At 37.1% G+C, this 19914-nt stretch overlaps 1 protein-coding gene across 1 annotated transcript in view; it reads left to right on the top strand.

Annotated features, from left to right (window-relative positions):
• Positions 1-19914, top strand: part of LOC150083254 (insulin-like peptide receptor) — a 503669-nt gene that overhangs the window by 189645 nt on the left and 294110 nt on the right. The window contains exon 10 of the mRNA XM_090378451.1: positions 13433-13602. Coding sequence (XP_090234577.1) covers positions 13433-13602 — 170 coding nt within the window. The remainder of the gene's footprint in view (positions 1-13432; positions 13603-19914) is intronic.

The raw sequence follows: 19914 nt of genomic DNA, 5'->3' as shown, positions 1-19914 counted from the left end.
ACACCCAGGGTCCTGAACTGGATATCATCATTATTCTCTCTCTTGGTAATTCCCTTCCACTTCTCTCTCTCTCTCTCTCTCTCTCTCTCTCTCTCTCTCTCTCTCTCTCTCTCTCTCTCTCTTAGGGTAACTTGGGAAATTTTTTTTTTGGCTGGTGCAGCATAAGCTTCAGGTGTCCTTATGCCATATAGCTAATAATAATAATAATAATAAGTAGTGTGTCAGGCACAGTTGAACAGGCTACATTCAGTGAGTAAATGCTTTACTGTGAGTGGTTGCAGGCCGTGTGTACACTGCAAAGAATCACTTTCTGTAAGCAGAAAGAGATGGGTGAGGTGAGTATGACCCATTTAGATTCAGGCTAGGATTACTTCTTTTCTATTTTTATGGAGGCTAGACTGGTTCATGTTTTAGTTGGAACAGCTTATTATTTGTCTGCATTTTCCATAGATGTGTCCATTGTTCCATACATGTTCTCCATATATTGTGTCTATAATCAGGATATGCGACTAGATCATTTGTTGGGGCTATGGGAGAGGAATGCTTTGTAGCATCATCTGCACACTCATTTCCTGGAATACCACTGTGACCTGGGATCTGAGAGAAGATAACAGTTTGCTGATGCTCATGAAAACATATCAGCTCACATCTTATGAACTTTAATAAAGGTAAAGGTAAAGAGGTAAGGTAAAGAAGTGCTTTTCAAAGCTAAAAGAGCACTCTGTGTACCAATATATATTATGTGTTTATTTATTGATAGGAGTGAGATGTTTTTCAGGGCAAGTTTAATGGCATGTAGTTCAGCAGAATAACTGCTATGTTTGGCCAGAAATGAAACTGAAATAGTTGTATTAGGGAATACAGAAGCTGTACCCACTTTATTGTCAGACTTTGAACCATTAGTGTAGATCTTAGTAAAGTGAGGATACTTTTCTGTATGAGCAAAATGTAATTGTTGGATGTTAATATTTGCTACACTTTTTCCCCATTGCTCAAAGTAATCATCACAAGAAAGTGTGAAGGTAGTAACACTGAAGGATCCAGATCTCTTAATTCCTCAGGATATTATGAATCTGAATATTTCAGCATTCTGTTAGATTCGGCAATCTGATACCAGTAGGCTGAATTGTTCTGGGTTTGCTTAGTGAGTTGCCCACTGCAGATCATATAGTAGTGGCCAAATAGAATGTGGGGAGGCTTTTAATTTTAGCTGGGTAGTTCATCAGTAACATCTTTCTTCTGATCATGAGTGGAGGTTTGTGAGCTTCAGCATAAAGACTTTGAACTGGTGATGTTCCGTATGGACCTAGGGCAATCCTCAGAGAAGAGTGCTGGATGGAGCAAGACCAGCTAAGGTGCTCTGCTAGGGAGAGCACCAGCTAAGGTGCTCTCCCTAGCAGAGTCATAAACAGGTGCTCCTTAGTTTAGCCAAGGTCTAATTAGGGACCTATATAACTGGAACAGAGTATAATGATCTGTACCCCATGATGTACTAGAGATGACAAAGAATATATTTATTTTCTTTGTGCAAGTGGTTTGTAGATATTCAATGTGCTCCTGGAAGTTTAGCATCTTATCAAAAATTAGCTCTAGGTGACAAATTCTGTTCACAATTAAAAGAGGATGATTGGCTGAGTGTAACTTGGATTCAGGGTGTATTTTGTGCTTGTTGCAGAAATGTATGGCTGTAGATTTGTGGTTTGACTGTTTGTATCCATTTTGTGCCATCCATAATTCAGCGTTATTGATTGATATTTATAGGTGCCTCTCAATATAGCTCATCCGTGTAGAGATATGAGTTGACAGTGTTTGGAATACTGTTTGTGATATTGCTTATTCGTATTGCAAACAAAGTGGTGCTGAGAACAGAGGTGTGGTACTTCCTCTTCTTGTATATATGTTTGAGATAGAACTTGCCGGTACTGAACCTCAAAGGTCCTGTGTCGAAGGAAGCATTGAATAAAATATGGTAAATGGCCTCTCATATGAACAGATGGAGATCTCTTAGGATTCCATAGCACCATGTGGTATCAAAAGCTTTTGCTATATGAAGGTATATCATGGTGAGATGTTAATTTCTGATGAATGCATTCCTTATGTTTGATTCAGCTTTTGCCATAAAGTCCAAGGAAAATCTATTCTTCCAAAAGCCAAACTAATTATTACTGATTATGTTTCAGGATTTGAGGTACCAAGTGAGTTGATGGTACACCATTTTTTTCCAGAGTCTTACTCAAGCAACTGCTTAGAGAAATTAGTCTATAGTTGTGAGGAATCAAATGATCTTTTTCAGATTTAGGTATAGCTATTACATAAAAATGTTGCTAGGACATGGGGAATGTATGTTCAAAGATCTGATTGTAAAAGTTTAGCAACAACAATAGTAATTTCTAATCAAGATTGTTGAAGCATTATATAGTAAATTCTGTCAGGGCCAGGAGTGCTGCTTCTTAAAGTAAATATAGTTCTTTCAGTTCAGATAGTGTGAGTAGTTGGTTCGACTTTAATTTTTTGAAAAGACACTTGATATGTTGTTGAGGTGGACAGTTCACAGAACACAGTTCCTAAGGTATTTGCAGTCTCCCCAGGAGAAGAAATCTCTTTCCCATTCCAGTTAAGAATAGGAGAAGGTGATGTAAGATATTTAACTTCTTTATTTTTTCCCAGATTATTCAGGCATCAATATCATTGTTGATTAAGGAAGTGATAAAATTCACTTCCTCGTCCATTTTATCCATGAGTCTTTTTTAGCCTTTTGCCAGATGTAATTCTGGCTCTCAGTCTCTTGAAGTTAATAAGGTTGGCAGTGATGGGGTATAGTTGCAGAAAGTGTTCCCTACTGCAATTTTTTCTCTTTTCACATTGTTACAATCAAAATTCCACCAGTGATTGGTATGCCTAATGGTTTCTTATTTGAGATTGGGATGGCAACTGGTCCAGCTGTTAGTACCTGCATTATGATACGATCGGTGCTGATGTTAATAGCAGAAGACTTAATAATGTAAATATCTAATGAGACATGATTGCTATATTTTGTCCAGTCAGCTTGGAAAATTTCCATTTTGCTCGTGTTTCTGTTGATTTGGAATAGGTGTTTTGAATTCTACATATCAGCAGATAGTGATTGCTGTTCAGAGGATTGTTGTGCACTGCACACTCAATAGTTGGGAAGAGAATTAGACAGTAGATCAAGAGATCTACTGCAGAGGTTGAACTGCTAGGAAAATGGATGTAAGTAGGTGAGCCAGTAGCATTAGCATTAGTAGAGGCATATGATGCAAGAAAGCAAGCTTATGCAGCATCATCCAAAAAAAAAAAAAAAAACCTCCCATTTCACCCCCTCCATTCATTCCAAATGCCTGTCCAGCTCAACCTTAAATTTATTTAGGCTATCAACTTCCACAACAAAAGATGGAAGTTTGTTCCACCAATCAACCACCCGCTGGCTAAAGGCAAATTTCAACACATCTGTTTTACAACTGTCTTTCCTCAATTTGAATCTATGCCCCCTCAGGTTCTTAATCTGAGCAAGAGGAAGAATCCCATTAGCATTCAGCTTGCTCAACCTATTCAAGGCCTTATACACCTCAATCAGATCACCTCGCAGGTGTGTACCCTCCAGGTGCTGCAATTTCCAGAACTTGTCTTTCTTGGTAAGAGCACACCATTGTTCCCCTCACTAATCTTGTTGCCCTTCTTTGTACTCATTCTAGCAACTCTACATCCTTCCTAAAATGAGGCCTCCAGACCTGCACACAGGTGTGGCCTGACCATTGCCTTGTACAATGGAATAATCACCTCCCTGTCCCTGCTAGCAAAATTCCTATATATCACTGACAAGACTCCATGACCTGTCCTGGCAGCCCATCTGCACTACTCAGCAAACTTCATATTTGACTGCACAATTATCCACAGGTCTTTTTCGCTCTCTACCACTGTGGGGAACTCCACTAGTAACATTTGTCCATGAATAGCAGTGTCCATTGATTACCACTCTCTGTCGTCTCCGACTCAACCATCCCTTTATCCAATGTAGCAACTTACCCTTAATGCCATACCTCTCCAATTTGTACAGCAGTCTTCCATGTGCAACAGCATCAAAAAATCTTTCCTAAAATTCAATTATATGATATCAAAATTTATTTTTGACATTCAGTTCCTTTGTGACCACATCATAGTATCCAATCAAATTGGTCAGACAAGACCTCCCTTTAACAAACCCATGCTGTGGGTTTGTTAAAGGGAGGTCCATAAGCTAACCACATCTGTATGAGAACCCTTCCCCCATAATGGATGATGTCCATTAAAATCTCGTAATAAATAGACAGGAGATGGTAATTGCAAAATAAGGATTGCCAGTTCCTGAATTGTACATGGATGATTAGGCAGAAGATATATTGAGACCAGTGTCAGAGTGATACCAATTACTATATGTGTGGCAGCAGCTTCCAATGATGTTTGCAATGGAATGCATCTGGAAGGGACACTTGATCCGCAAGTATGCTACTCCTCCATGGAGGCTTTTAGTGTCAGATCTATCTTGTCTGAAAATATAATTTTTGACTGACGTGGAGACTTGTGGACAATTATATTTATTTTTTGTAAGCACACACTAGCAGGACAGTAATGGTGAATTAATTCATAGATATTATCATGCAATTCCATTGTATGATATGTTCCATTATTTGGTTTTTACGTGGAAGACGAATCTGCCTGCTTTTGTGTGAGTGGATTGTTTATATTGGTTGAGTTTTAATTTTTCTTTTCTGGGAAAAGGGGGGACGGTCCTGAGCCATTGCCTTCTTTCATATCATCATCTGCATGAATTTCAAGCAAATCTTCTTGGTTGGTCATATCATCTGTATCCATGCTTGATGAGTGTGATTGCTCCACTTCAACAAGACCTGATTTTTTCAAATTCTCTACTCCTTGATGGTGGGAATGTCCGTGGGATGGAATTGCAAGGGGTGTATTATTGCTTTGGTCTACTACATTTGGTCGAGATGGAGGCTGGACTGAGAGGGCTGATCTGAGATTAAAGCATCTGGAGGGATACATAGAACTTGAATGCTTATATACCATTAAAAAAAAATACTCCACAAGGAGGATTCCAAGTTGGATGAATAATGAAGTTGGCAAATTACTTGAGCAGAAAAAGACAGCATGGAAAAGTTACAGAGCAATAAAAAGTACTGAAGCTTATAACAGCTACAAGTTGATCTGTAATAATGCCACTGAGAAGGTTAGGCTGGCAAAGGCAGATTATAAGAAATTGCTGGCAAAGAGAGTAAAGAGGGGGAATAAGGAATTCTTCAGATATATAAATGCAAAGAAGAGAAGGACAAACCAGATCGGACCCTTATGTAATGGACGTGGGATAGTATTAGATACCCCAGCTGATGTTGCAGATGAATTCAACAGTTACCTTGCATTGATATTTACAGAAGAAAAACCCTTTATGTCAATGAGAAATTCTAGGAGTGAAGTTGAAAAATATGTAATTAATGATATTGAAATTTCACACGTTTATTTAATGAAAAAACTTTCAAGCCTACTGGCCTGTAAAGCTTCTGGGGTTGATGACATATACTCCATAATTTTAAGGGAGGGGGCAAGTGAGTGCATTGAACCATTGAGGCTAATTATGCGAGCATCACTGGAATCGGGAGTGATTCCGATGGATTAGTAAAGTACCGATGTATCTCCAGTAACATAAGGGCAGTTCTAAGAGTGAAGTGGGAAATGACCAGCCGGTTAGTCTAACTTCAGTAGTAGGGAAAATCATGGAGACTATGATCAAGGGTGGAATTCAGGATCACTTAGGTAGAAACGGAATTCTGAAGGATACTCAGCATAGTTTTGTAAAGAGAAAATCATGTTTAACTAATCTGGTTAGCTATTTTGATAGGGTGACTCAAGAGCTAGACTTGGGGAATAATTTTGACGTTGTTTGTTTGGATTTCAGAAAAGCATTTGACTCAGTCCCACGTGAGCTGTTACTTTATAAGCTGTAACAGATTGGAATCACAGGGAAAATCCTTAAGGATAGCAGGGTAGCTTCAGGGCAGGAGGCAGAGGGTTGTAATAAATGGTTATTCCTCAGATTGGGTTGATGTAAGAAGTGGGGTTCCCCAAAGATCAGTATTAGGACCATTGTTGTTTTTGATTTTCATAAATGACATTGATGAAGGGATAGAGGGCATGATGTCTAAATTTGCAGATGATGTAAAGATTGGTAGAGTAGTTAATGATTGCTGCCAAGCAGAGCTTCTTCAGAACGCCTAGTTCTGAAGAAGCTCTTCTGTTTTCAGAACTTTTCTCTGTTTTCTTCTTCAGAACGCCTAGTTCTGTAGACTGGTTGCAAGGAGGGTCCACGGTGTCCTATCGATGATTTATCGAACAATCACTAGTAGAGATAATGATGTCATAATTCCATTATATAAGGCTATTGTTAGACCACACTTGGAATACTGTGTTCAAGTATGGAGACTGCACCTAAAGAAAAACATTGTTCTTCTTGAAAGGATCCAAACTCGGGTAACTCGCCTTGTGACATCAGCAAAAGCACGTCCATATGAGGAAAGACTTCAAATATGTGGGTTGCAGAGTTTGGAAACTAGTTACCTTAGAGGAGATTTGATTGAGGTGTTTAAGGCTCTGAGCGGCATAAGGAAAATGAATAAGGACAAAATTTTCACGGTTATGAATGATTCTAGAACTAGGGGCCATAATTTCAAGTTATAGGGGGAGTTTTTTAAACTGGATTGCAGAAAGTTTTATTTTAGCCAGCGAGTTATAAATTACTGGAATAAGTTACGTACATGGGTGGTAGAGGCTCACAGTCTGAGGAAATTCAGAGGTAAGCTGGATAATTACCTAAGGCAGGAGGGAAATGCATAGGTTGTCGATTTCCTTTTCTCTTATTAATTTTTATTATTATTTTTAAAATTTTTCTTCTTATTATTATTAATTTGTTTTTATTCTTATTATTTTATGTATTTTTTGTTATTTTATTCTATTATTATTATTTTAATTTTTATTATTATTATTTTTTTTTTTTTTGGCTGGTGCAGCATAAGCCATAGGCTTCCTTGCACCATGTGGCCATTACTAATACTAAGGGTTTTTGGGATATCTTGTGTCATGCTGCTAACTTGGATTGCAAATAGTGTTGAAATAAGTATCAATCCCTGTGGGACTCCTTCCTCCTGAATATGAGATGCAGTATTTTTATATCAGACCTGAAAAAAATGCAGGTGCTGGAAATTATGAATTATTTCAGGTAAATGGCCCCTTAGTCCTACATGGTAAAGATCCATAATAATATCATGATGCCAGGTAATGTCAGATGCCTTTTCAATATCTAAGTTGACTATGTTTAAATATTATTTCACAACTGAATCTCGTATATGAGATTTAGCCTTGATGAGCGTGTCTAGGGTGATCTGTTGTTTTGAAAGCCATACTGATGATCTGGTAGGATCTTCAGTATAGCTTTCAGAAGAAAAGATTTTGTGACTCCAGGATCCAAATGAGCCTTGTATGAATCATCCTTTCATAAACCTTTGCCCACATAGCTCATAAGAGATATTGGTCTCCAATTTTGAATAAAGGAAGGATCATTTCCTGGTTTTGGTAAGGCAATAATGAAAGAATGACACCAGGAAGAAAGATATTTTCAGAGAAGATCTGATTATAGAAAATTAACAGGGTACACAAGTCCTCTTCAAGTAAATGCTTCAGCATAATGTACTAAATACCATCTGGGCCTGCAGCACTATTAGAAGATCTGTTTAATGATTCTTTAAGTTCTAATAATGTAAAGGGTTGGTTATAAGGGAATGAGTGATGCATGAAGAAATTGATTTTATACCATTCTGCACCTGCTTTGATGTTCTGGAAGGAGGATGCATAGGAGGCAGAAGCAGAGATTATAGCAGACAATTCTACTAGTACATTATCTACTTCTTCAGCTGTAGATAGGACTTTTCCTATCTATTGAGGTATTGTAGAGGGCAGTTAGACAAATTGGCCATTTAGCGCCTGTATTCTTTTCCAGATGAGCTTTGAGTCGTTATCTTTGGTGATGGTTGAGGCAAAAGCAATCCACAAATCCCATTTGCTTTCTGTCTAATTTGTCTTGCTTTAGCTTTAAGTCTTTTTTAAACAATTAGGTTACTAGTGGTAGGATACTTGCGGAAATTATTCCAAGCAATGGTTTTTCTCCCGTTTGGCATAAAAGCAGTCTGTATTCAACCAGTGATTTTGGTGAATGTGATATGTCTTGGATCTTGGAATGGAAGCAATAGCTGCAGTCAGAATCTGATTGGTTATGTAAATAGTTATGTCATCAATCGGTTGTTGTTGTTGAGCATAAAGTCTGTCTAAAAGTATTTGGGCACGTTAGCTATCCCAGTTTCACCTTTCTAAACTTCCAAGTGGATTGTTGATGAGGATTTGGAGTTACCTCTGTTTCTAATGAGGAAGTAATAGGAAAGTGATCACTGTTAAAGGGATCAGTTAATACAGACCATGTAATGATTGGAAAGCTGGATGGTGAACAAACTGACAAGTCAGTCACAGAAGTAGATCCTGTAGGTAGAGTGGCCATAGGTGGAGATCCAAAGTTAGTATTAGTATTAGTAATGGCTGCATGGTGCAAGAAAGCCTATGGCTTATGCTGCACCAGCCAAAAAAAAAAAAAACAAATAAAACAATGATAAAAAAAAAAACTAATAATTAATAAAAGAAAAGGAAATTAAACCTATCATCCTATGTGTTTCCCTCACCCGAAGGTACTATCCTGATGACCCTTGAATTTCCCCAAACTGTCAGCCTCTACCACCCATGTAGGCAACTTATTTCAGTAATTTATAATTTGCTGGCTAAAATAAAACTTCCTGCAGTCCAATCTAAATATCTCCCCCCGTAACTTGAATTTATGTCCCCTAGTTCTAGCATCATTTATAATCTTGAAAATTTCATTCTCATTCATTTTACTGATGCCTCTCAGAGCCTTAAACACCTCAATCAAATCTCCTCTAAAGTGACTAGTTTCCAAACTCTGCAACCCACATATTCGAAGTCTTTCCTCATATGGACGCGCTTTTGCTGATGTCACAAGGCAAGTTACCTGAGTTTGGATTCTTTCAAGAAGAACAATGTTTTTCTTTAGGTGCAGTCTCCATACTTGAACACAGTATTCCAAGTGTGGTCTAACAAAAGCCTTATATAATGGGATTATCACGTCCCTATCTCTACTTCCAAAAGTTTGATAGACCATCGATAGGACACCATGGGCCTTCCTTGCAATCTGTTTACAATGCTCAGAGAATTTCATATCTGACCGTATTGTAACACCCAAGTCCCTTTCCTCCAGTACTGGGTTTAGTTGAACTCCACTAAGTGAATAAGTTATTTTGGGATTACTGTTTCCCAAGTGTAATACCTTACACTTTGTTGGATTAAAGCATAGCTGCCATTTTTCTGACCATTCCTGAAGTCTATCTAGGTCTCTCTGAAGAAGCTCAGCTTGACAGTGATCATTAACTACTCTACCAATTTTAACATCATCTGCAAATTTACACATCATGACCTCTATCCCTTCATCAATGTCGTTTATGAAAATTAAAAACAACAGTGGTCCTAATACTGATCCTTTGGGAATCCCACTTCTTACATCAACCCAATCTGAGGAATAGCCATTTATCACAACCCTCTGCCTCCTGCCCTGAAACCATCCTGATATCCATCAAAGGATTTTCCCAGTGATTCCAACCTGTTCCAGCTTATAAAGCAACTACTACTCATGTGGGACTGAGTCAAAAGCTTTGCTAAAATCTAAATAAACAATGTCAAAATTATTCCCTAAATCCAGCTCATGAGTGACCCTTTCAAAATAGTGAACCAGATTTGTTAAACATGATTTTCCCTTTACGAAACCATGCTGAGTATCCTTGAGAATTTCAATTCTATCCAAATGATCCTGAATTCCACCCTTGATTGCCTCTATGATTTTCCCTACCACTGAAGTCAGACTGACAGGTCGATAATTTCCCACTTCACCCTTAGAACCACCATTATTTTTGGGAGATACATTGGCACTTTTTCAATCCAACGGAATCTCCCCAGAATCTAGTGATGTTCGCATAATTAGCCTCAATGGTTCAATGCACTCACTTGCCACCTCCCTTAAGATTATAGGGTATATTCCATCAACTCCAGGAGCCTTACTGGCCTGTAGGCTCGAAAGTTTTTTCATTAAATAATCTTGTGAAATTTCAATATCATTAATTACATATTTTTCAACTTCGCCCTCACAATTTCCCATTGCCACGAAAGGTTTTTCTTCTGTAAATATCGATGCAAAATAACTGTTGAGTTCATCTGCAACGGGCAGCTGGTGTATTTAATACTATCCCCTTTCCCTTATGTAAAGGTCCGATCTGGTTTGTCCTACTCTTAGCATTTATATATGTGAAGAATTTCTTATCAGCGTTACTTGTCATAACCAGCAGTTCAAATTCACTCATTTTATTGACGACACTTCTAACATTACTATATAAACAATTAAAACTTACTGTTCTTGCATATTTAACAACCCTAACACAACCCCTGAAGTTTTTTAGGTTCTCTTCCTTGGCATTAGCTACCCACTCATTTGAAACGTTTCTGCCCCCAGAACATCTAGGTAATATGTCCAGTTGGGAAAACAGATAAGAACTCTTGAGGTATGTGCAAGCATTACTTTGACCAATATTATCAGATAAATGTGTGTCAGTATTACCCACATCCTCCCCTAACTAGCAGTTTCCCTGAACCTTTAAGATATCCTTAACAGTACTGGCTAAAAACGTTTGCACCACCTTTGTTTAAATGTATCCCATCTCTACAAAACAAATTCCTTCTACCTACAAGTGTGGGCCAAGCTGATAGAAATTTCTCACCAAAAGTCTTGCAGAGTCCTTCAAGTCTTGAGTTAATCCACAAGGCTTTTAACATATAATCCCTTCTATCGTGTCTGGGCAGAATTGCAGACACACAGACATTGTGGCCTAGCTCGCGGCATTTCCTCAGCATGGTCCTGTATTTTTCCAACAAATCGCCAGATTGTGTACATTTAATGTCATTAGTCCCCACATGAATAATAATATTCTCTTTACCCTCCCTTAAAATCTGACAATCTGTTGGTGACATCATTAATAGTTGCTCCCGGCAGACATACCCTGGTTCTACTCCACCTATCCTTATTACAAAAAATATTCCCCATTTCCCTGACAATAGAGTCTCCTAATAAAACAAAGTCCTTTTGAACCAGAGTAATTTGCACTTGGTTTTTCAGTTCTGAGGCCCGAATCGGGCCTCAAAGAATTGGAAGTTTAGTAAATTAAGATCATTATTATTTATAAATTTTTCAATAAATTTGCCTCGTGTCCATTGTATTGGAAACCTACAATGGATGGTGGCCATTAAAATCACTGAAAAGATAAATTGGAATTGGGAGTTGTGTAATGAGATTGTCATGTTCCGAATGGGGAAATGGTTGAGATAGTGGAATATAAATGGGAGCAAGGGTAACTGAAATATCCACTGTGATACAAGTTGTCACATCTTCTAGGGTAGTCCGTAATTGGATGGGTATGGATGGTGTGTAAGAATTAACAAGAATAGCTTCTCCTCCATGGGCAGGAGACTCTGAGCTTCTATCTTGTCTGTATATGATATAATTTGGGAATTTTGGCAAAAATTGTAGTGAAAAGAATGTTTCCTGTAAGCATACACCTATGCTATTGAATTGAGCAAGTAAATCCCTTAAATCATCAGAATGACTTCTTAGTCCTCTGAAGTTCCAGTGAATGATGTTGTGCATTATTTAGGTTTAGCTGAGGATGATACATCTGTTTTTGTATGCAAAGCATTTTTTCTGTTTTTTTTTTTTTTTTGGGAAGTGGGGGTGTCCAGTATCCATAGAAGTTCACATGAAGTTCTAATATGGGTTCCTCTGTATGTACATCTCTGAGCAGTGCAGATGGGCTGCCAGAGCAGGTCATGGAGTTTTGTCAATGATATATAGGAATTTTGCTAGCAGAGACAAGGAGATGATTATACCTTTGTATAAGGCAATGGTCAGGCCACACTTTGAGTACTGTATACAGGATCTGGAGGCCTCATTTTAGGAAGGATGTAGAGTTGCTAGAATGAGTACAGAGAAGGGCCACAAGATTGGTGAGAGGAACAAAGGGGTTCTTTTACCAGGAGAGGCATAAATTCTGTAATTTGAGCATCTGGAGACTGGTACCTACGAGATGATCTGATTGAGGTGTATAAGGCCTTGAATGGTATACTCAATGCTGATAGGATACTTCCACTTGCTGAGATTAAGAAACTGAGGGGGGCATAGATTCAAGTTGAGGAAAGACAGTTCTAGAATAGTTGTAGAATAGTAGATTAAAGTATACTAATATTTCATATTTTTTTAATGGATTGCAATACTTGTTATGTGAATTTTTTAATTTTTAATAAAAAAATTAATGTTTAAAAATGCTATATTTTTTACCCCTTTTATTTCAAAAAAATATATATTAATACTATTGAAAATTAAACAGAAACATTACAGGAATAAAATACAAAGTTGAAGCTATTAGCCTCTTCCATTTACCAGTTTTAAAACCTTTAAACATGTAAAATTTAAAATGTGTGCATGCTTATATATTTCTTCCAACTGTATGTATAAATATTTTTTTTAAAAAAATTAAATATGCATATATTAGATGCCATTATTCACTTCCATTTTCATATATTTTTAAAATCACTTATCACACCTTTTGGGGAGTGATAAGTGATTTGAAAATTTATTTAAACATTTATTTCAAATTTTGCACACCATAAAATGCACAAAATTTGAATATTACAGATGTTGCTAACACTCTATCCTGAGTGATTACAATTGTCCTCTGCTACAGCATGGTTCACTCAACTGACTTTTTAAACTAACTTTTTAGTATTTCCAGATATTAAAAGGAAAGTTTACATTTGTCAGATATAGCACCACCATGTTTGTAATAATTAGAGACACTTCAGTTTGTTTGTTTTTTTTTTATCATTTCACGGTTAATATCAGTAATACTACTATATGCAACAATATCACCTTTTGTGCCTTTAAATGATGATAGTTGCTGATAGATACAGCATCATTAACTTTTGCCCCTGGCAGACTCCCTGTTCCTATTCCACCTATCTTTTTAACATCATATATTTACTGTTTCCCTGAATATGTTCGGAATGTTTTCTACATAGTTTAAAGCCTAAGCCTAACGATGTCATCTACCTAGAGGTATACCCACTGGGAAGTTGTAGCTAGTATAATTTGCATAATAATTTTCTTGGAAATTTGAAAATATCATCTTTTATTCATTCATTTTTATATATTTAGATGGAAAGTGAAAGATGTTGAGGCATCCGACAATGAAAATAGAGTATTTCATATGATTTCAGAACTGAAGCCCTTTACTCAGTATGCTCTGTATATTAAAACATACACAACTGCTTCTGGAAAAAAAGGAGCACAAAGTAAACTGATTTACTTTAGAACAAAGCCTGACAGTAAGTAATCAGTTCTAATTTCCATCTTAGTAACATTCTATAAAAATGTTTTAATTACCGATTCGGTTTAAATTAAAGAAATAAGTAAAATACGAACTTTAATCCATGAGTAGGCATGTTGTTCTAGTTCTACCCGATCATTTTTAACAAGTATTTCTGAAGTATTTTATTTGAGTATTTTTGTTACCAATATAATCTACATGTTGGTAAAAAAATTTTAGTTTTATTGAAATATACTAGGAGGTGTGAAACCCTTGACCCAGTACTCTCAGTTTACTAAAACCATATAGTCTATGTTTTAGGCCCTCTAAGGAACTCTTCTTTGGGCAATATGGTGGGGGAGGGGCTCATGGTTCAACAGTCTGGTTGGAGATGTCCACCACACTCAATGCTGTTTTACTAAGAATCATCAGCCCATCCCATTTGGCCTGAAGAAGGATCCCATAGAGGCCTGAAAATGCAGCCTTTGTTACCAGCAAGAGATTATTATTATTATCAGTAGCAGTAGTGGAAAATGGTGAAAGAGAGTAAGCTTATACAGCATTGCAAAAAAAAAAAAAAAATCATCAATTCGCATCTCACCTATTCATTCCCTTCAACAGTTTTTCTAGTTCTCCCTTGATTTTATTCAAACTACCCTACCTCCACAATGCCACATGGGAGATTGTTCCAACAATCAACCACCCTCTGGCCTGAAGGAATTTTCATTCTGACCTGCAACCATCCTGCCTCAATTTGAAGTTATTCTCTCTCATGTGTGTAGTCTAAGCAGGAGCAAGGATTCCATCAGCATTGAGCTTACTCAATGCATTCAAGTTCTTAAACACCTCAGTCAGATCTTAATCGCAAGTGCCTAGTCTCCAGACACTGAATTTGCAAAACTGAAGCCTTTCCTGGTAAGAGCACTCTTTTGCTCCTCTCATAAATCATGTTGCTTTTCTCTGCACCCATTCTAATAAATCCACATCTTTCCTAAAATGCGGCCTCCAGACTTGTATTCAGTGTTCAAGATGTGGCCTTACCAGTGCCTTATACAAAGGGCTAACATGTAGATTAGTGCAAGAGCATCATTTTAACATAGCCATCTACCAAAGTAGTTAAATTAATTAATTAAATTGGCATCATTTTGGTTATATCTGGTTATATATTTGGTTAGATATAACCAAAATGATGCCAATTTAATTAATTAATTTAACTACTTTGGTAGATGGCTACGTTAAAATGAAGCTTTTGCACTAACCTACATGTTAGTCATTCTACCTCGTAGCATGAGGCCTTTGCCCTTAAATATTTTATAGCTTATACAAAGCATGGATAGGGAGGATAATCACTCCCTATCCACGCTAGAAAAATTCCTGTATATCATCGAAAAAAAAAACCACGAGCTGGCTTGGCAGCCTCTCTGCACTGCTCAGAGAATTTTATATCAGCTGCACAATTACCTCCAGGGTTTTTTAATTTTCTGCTACCCTGAGTGTAGTACGACACAGTTTGTACATTAACTTGGGATTACTTCTACCCATTTGCAAAAGGATCCCATAGAGGTCTGAAAATGCAGCCTTTTGTTACCAGCAAGAGATTATTATTATTGTTGGTAGCAGTAGTGGAAAATGGTGAAAGAGAAAGATTTTAAACTTCAATTATCACTTCCCAGCCTGTCTGCCTAATTTTTCTAGATCTTGTTGTCGTAGCATACTCTGACTACTGTCATTAACCACCCTACCAACCTTCTTATCATCTTCAAGCTTAGACAATAAGCCTGATGTGACTTCATCAATATCATTAATAGATATAGAAAACAACAGTGGGCCTAGCATTGAGCCCTAGGGTTTCACCTAATAACATTAGTCCATGAAAGCAGTGCCCAGTAATAACCACTGTCTGTATTCTTCCTGTATACTCAATCATTCCTTTATCTAGAGCAGTAATTTATCCTTAGTGCCACATTGCTCCAATTTGTATAGCAACCTTTTATGTGCAACAACATCAAAAGCTTTCCTGAAATCCAAGTATATGATATAAAAATTATTTTTTTTATCCAGTTCCTTTGTTCCTGCATCATGATATCTGATCAAATTGGTCAGACAAGTTGCCCCTTAACAAATTCATGGCTGCAGTGTAACTGCATTTCTGTATAGATGGTCCTGCACTGCCACTACTTTAACTATATAGAAAACAACAATGCACCCAGCACTGAACCCCAAGGGAATTTATGAGAATATTTAATAATTATGTTACAAAAGATTTTTCAATTTAATTTTTTTATAGGAGATCGGCAAAAAATCTTTTCTTAAAATAATTGTGAGCTATTGTCCTTGAATAGAATGGTTTTAGGGAACAAAAAAGCTGGGGTTGAAAAACAACCCCCCACTCAATTAAAAATGAATTGATGACAAGTGAAGTAGTAATAAGATAAATCTGTTTGGGGAGTTAGTTTATTTTACAATGTCATCATTCACATATTAAATTGAATTATGTGATGGGAATTTCTTGACATGAGTTACTTGAAGCATTTTGATAATTTTTTAATTATTTAAGAGACTCCTGAAAAAGATGGAAAAGCAGTGATGGAAAATGCCTCTGTTTAAGGACAAGTATTAGCTTGGTAAATATCCAGACTGACTGTGTTTCTGTAGACTGGAGGCAAAATGTAGTTTTAATAGAGACATTCTGCTGAAAAGTGCAGAGCCAGTAGTAAGTTGTCACACAGTGTAAAGGTGAAACTAATAATGTACTTGGGTTTGCCTTGTTTTTGTCAAAGTAAATCTTAGAACTAATTATTATTTCAGTCAGCGGATTTTTGGCTGCTCTAAAGGGATAAGTATTTTGATAATTTTACCGTATTCTTCGTTAATTAATATACCACATTGTGTTTTACAAAGATATTAAATAGGTTTAGAAGCATTCGTTAGCTTCTTATTTTGAATTTAACTAGTGATTTTTGGAAGCTACAACTCCCGGGGTCGGCACCAATATTGTTGAACTAGCTGCCATATTGTAATCGATAAGAAATAGTGCAACGTATATATCTTGAACTGATAATGTAAGGTATAACATAAAACTAGATAACGTATATGAAGCATTATATTAAAAATCTGTTAGCTTAGTATAGAATTATCAATTAATCAAAAATATTTATTAATCTTATTAAATTCAATTGTTAATTAAACTGTATTTAAATGGAAATCATGACCCAGACTAGAGCGGCGAAGCAAAGATCACAGACTAGTGAGAGTGCTGTGACTTGGGGGAGAAACGAAGGGGCAATTCTCCAACACATCACAGTCTCAAAAATTGTGCGAAATGTGAAATGTTTGCTGAACTTTCTAAAATGGGATATGATCTAGCCAAGGAGGATGTCTTTGTGTGTGCTAGATGGCTAGAATATCAAGAAATTAGGCACCAACTCAGCATTCTGATGGCATCTATGAGAGCTTGAGGTGTAGGGTAAAAAGGCCCTTGAAGAAATTAATATGAGGGAGCCCATCAAGCTCTCAGTTGCCCAGCTCAACAGCAGAGCTCATTCCTGTGCATCAGGCAACACAGAGGCAATCTCCAAGGCAGAATGCGCTGGTTCCAAAGGAACTAGTTATTGTTGGTGACTCTATTGTCAGGGAGATGGGAAATATACTATGCAAGAAGGATATATGGAACAGGACCAGGGTATGTCTGCCAGGGGCAAAAGTTGATGATGTTGTAGAGCAGATATCATCTTTTAAGGGCACAAAATGTGATACTGTTGTACATGTTGGAACATTTTTTTTTTTTTTTTTTAATGAAAACCCAAAACACAAGAGGTATTAGAACCTATAGTACTTAGTACCTTGCTTGGATTGGAGGGTGAGAAGACAAGAGAAGTTATTTGTCGACATTAGACTTGAACTTCTGTTGACTGTAATTTTCAGGAAATACGTATGAAGGAAGGTTGTTCCAGAAACGGCAATTGAATGAATAAATGAGGAAGATGAAAAGTTGGTTCTGTGAGTTTGAAGTTAGATGGTAAATGGATGTTGGCTGGTGGTGGCATGTGTTCAGACTGTTTTGAGAGAGTAGGAATTTTAGAAGCCAATTCAGAAGAACAGTGTCCATGGAAGTATCTGTAGAAAAGGCATGCAGCAGAAACAATACATCTGGGTAAGTAGTGGCCCATCCCCAGCATTTTAATGACACAATCGACCAGTTATGTATTTTAAAATTGCTTCATTTTTGAGTTAATTACAGTCGGACCCCTGTTTAACGAATTTCTTCATAGGGAATTTTTTTTTGAATTCTCCTTGGTTTCTACGGAAACATTTAAAATAATTTCCATAGAACAAACGGATTATGGTATACAACTTTGTGTGCATTGTCCTCACCTCTGGCCTTTAGGTAATTAGAAAGCAGGAATTAAGGGTGAAAGGGATTACCATCCCACAACGTTAATTAATTTTTAATTGCGTTAAATTGATTTTTGTGTTCAATTGATTTTTAATTATTTTTTACAGTAATGTAAGTTTTTCGATTTTTTAATTGTTTTTGTTTTAATTTCTGGAGAGTATTATACAGAAGTGTTCTACGTATCATAGTGAGGTAAACTTTTATTCTTTTACAAATATTAATATCAACGTACAATACATTGAGCATTAGAGCTCTGGTTCTTACTGGCTACTTCTGTGACATGGAATTGACTGATCATTCAGAGAAGATGAATGATGCGTTGCAAAACTAGCTATAGGTTCATTTAGCATTAGCAAGCTTATATTGCATCGGCCAAAAAAAAAAAAACCTTCCTGTTTCACCCATTCATTCACTCCAAATGCTTGTCTAGTTCTGCCTTGAATTTATTTAAGTTTTCAACATCCAGTACAACAGATGAAAATTTGTTCCAACTATCCACCACCCGCTGTCTAAAGGCAAATTTCCACACATCTATTCTACAATTGTCTTTCCTCTTTTTGAATTTATGTCCCCTCAGGTGAGTAATCTGAGCAAGAGGAAGAATGCAGAACTTAAGTCTTTTTTGGATACAGCAACCCTTTATTCCACTCACCAATCACATTGCCCTTCTTTGTATTTGTTTCAGCAGCTCTATATCCTTCCTAAAATTAGGCCTCCATATCTGTATGCAGTACTCAAGGTGCTGCCTGACCATTGCCTTATACAAGGGGACAATCACCTCTTTATTCCTGCTAGCAAATTTCTGTATATCATTGATAAGACACCATGAGCTACTCTTGCAGACGGTCTATGCTGCTCAAAAAACTTCATATCTGACTGCACAATTACCCCCAGGTCCTTTTCATTCTCTACAACCATAAGTGTAGCACTGCACAGTTGGTACATTACCCTGGGGCTACAGCTACCCATATGCAGTACTTTACATTTGTCAATGTAAAACTTCAGTTGTCACTTCTCTGCCCATCTGCTCAACTTTTCTAGATCCTGTTGCAGTAGTATACTATCATTACTAGCTTATATCTTAACAACCCTGCCAACCTTCATATCGTCCACAAATTAGCCATTAACCCTGATATACCTTCATCACTATCATTATAAATACAGAAAACAACAATGGGTCCAACACAACCCCTGAGGGACACCACTAATAACATTAGTCCCCAAAGAGCAGTACCCATTGATTACCACTCTCTGTCTTCTCCCACTCAGCCATCCTTTTATCCATTGAAGCAACTTACCCTTAATACCATTCTGCTCCAATTTGTACAGCAGTCTTCCATGCGCAACAGTGTCAAAAGCTTTCCTGAAATCCAAGTATATGATAACAAAATTATTTTTTACATCCAGTTCCTTTGTAACCACATCATAATATCCAATCAAATTTGTCAGACAAGACTTCCCCCTTCACAAATCAATGCTGTGTCTGAACTATAACTGCAGTTTTGTCTAGATGATCCTGCAGTGCTTCTTTAACCAGTGACTCCATTATTTTCCTCAGAACAGAAGGTAAACTAACAGGTCTGTAATTACTCATGCCACCCTTTAATCCCCCTTTGTGAATTGGAGACGATTTTGCACATCTCCAGTCCATGGGGACTTCCTCTGATTCCAAGAAAGTCTTCATGATTATGGTTAAGGGTTTGCTTATTTCTTTTGCTGCCTCCTTTAATATAACTGGATAGATCCCATCCACCCCAGGTGCCTTTTTTATGTTTAATTTCAACAATTTCTCTTCCACTTTGCTCTCAGTTATTACAACAGAGAAACGTACCAACCATGTGGTACTACACTTAAGGTGGTAGAAAATGAAAAATACTCGGGAGTAATTGTGCAGTCAGATATGAAGTTTTCTGAGCAATGCAGACAGGCTGCCAG

The sequence above is a fragment of the Mastigoproctus giganteus genome, chromosome 7 (genome assembly GCF_048544385.1).
Source record: "Mastigoproctus giganteus isolate SK-2022 chromosome 7, ASM4854438v1, whole genome shotgun sequence".
NCBI classification, from domain to species: Eukaryota; Metazoa; Arthropoda; class Arachnida; order Uropygi; family Thelyphonidae; genus Mastigoproctus; species Mastigoproctus giganteus.
The sequence above is the reverse complement of the archived record's forward strand: the minus strand, read 5'-3'. Positions and strand labels throughout refer to the sequence as shown.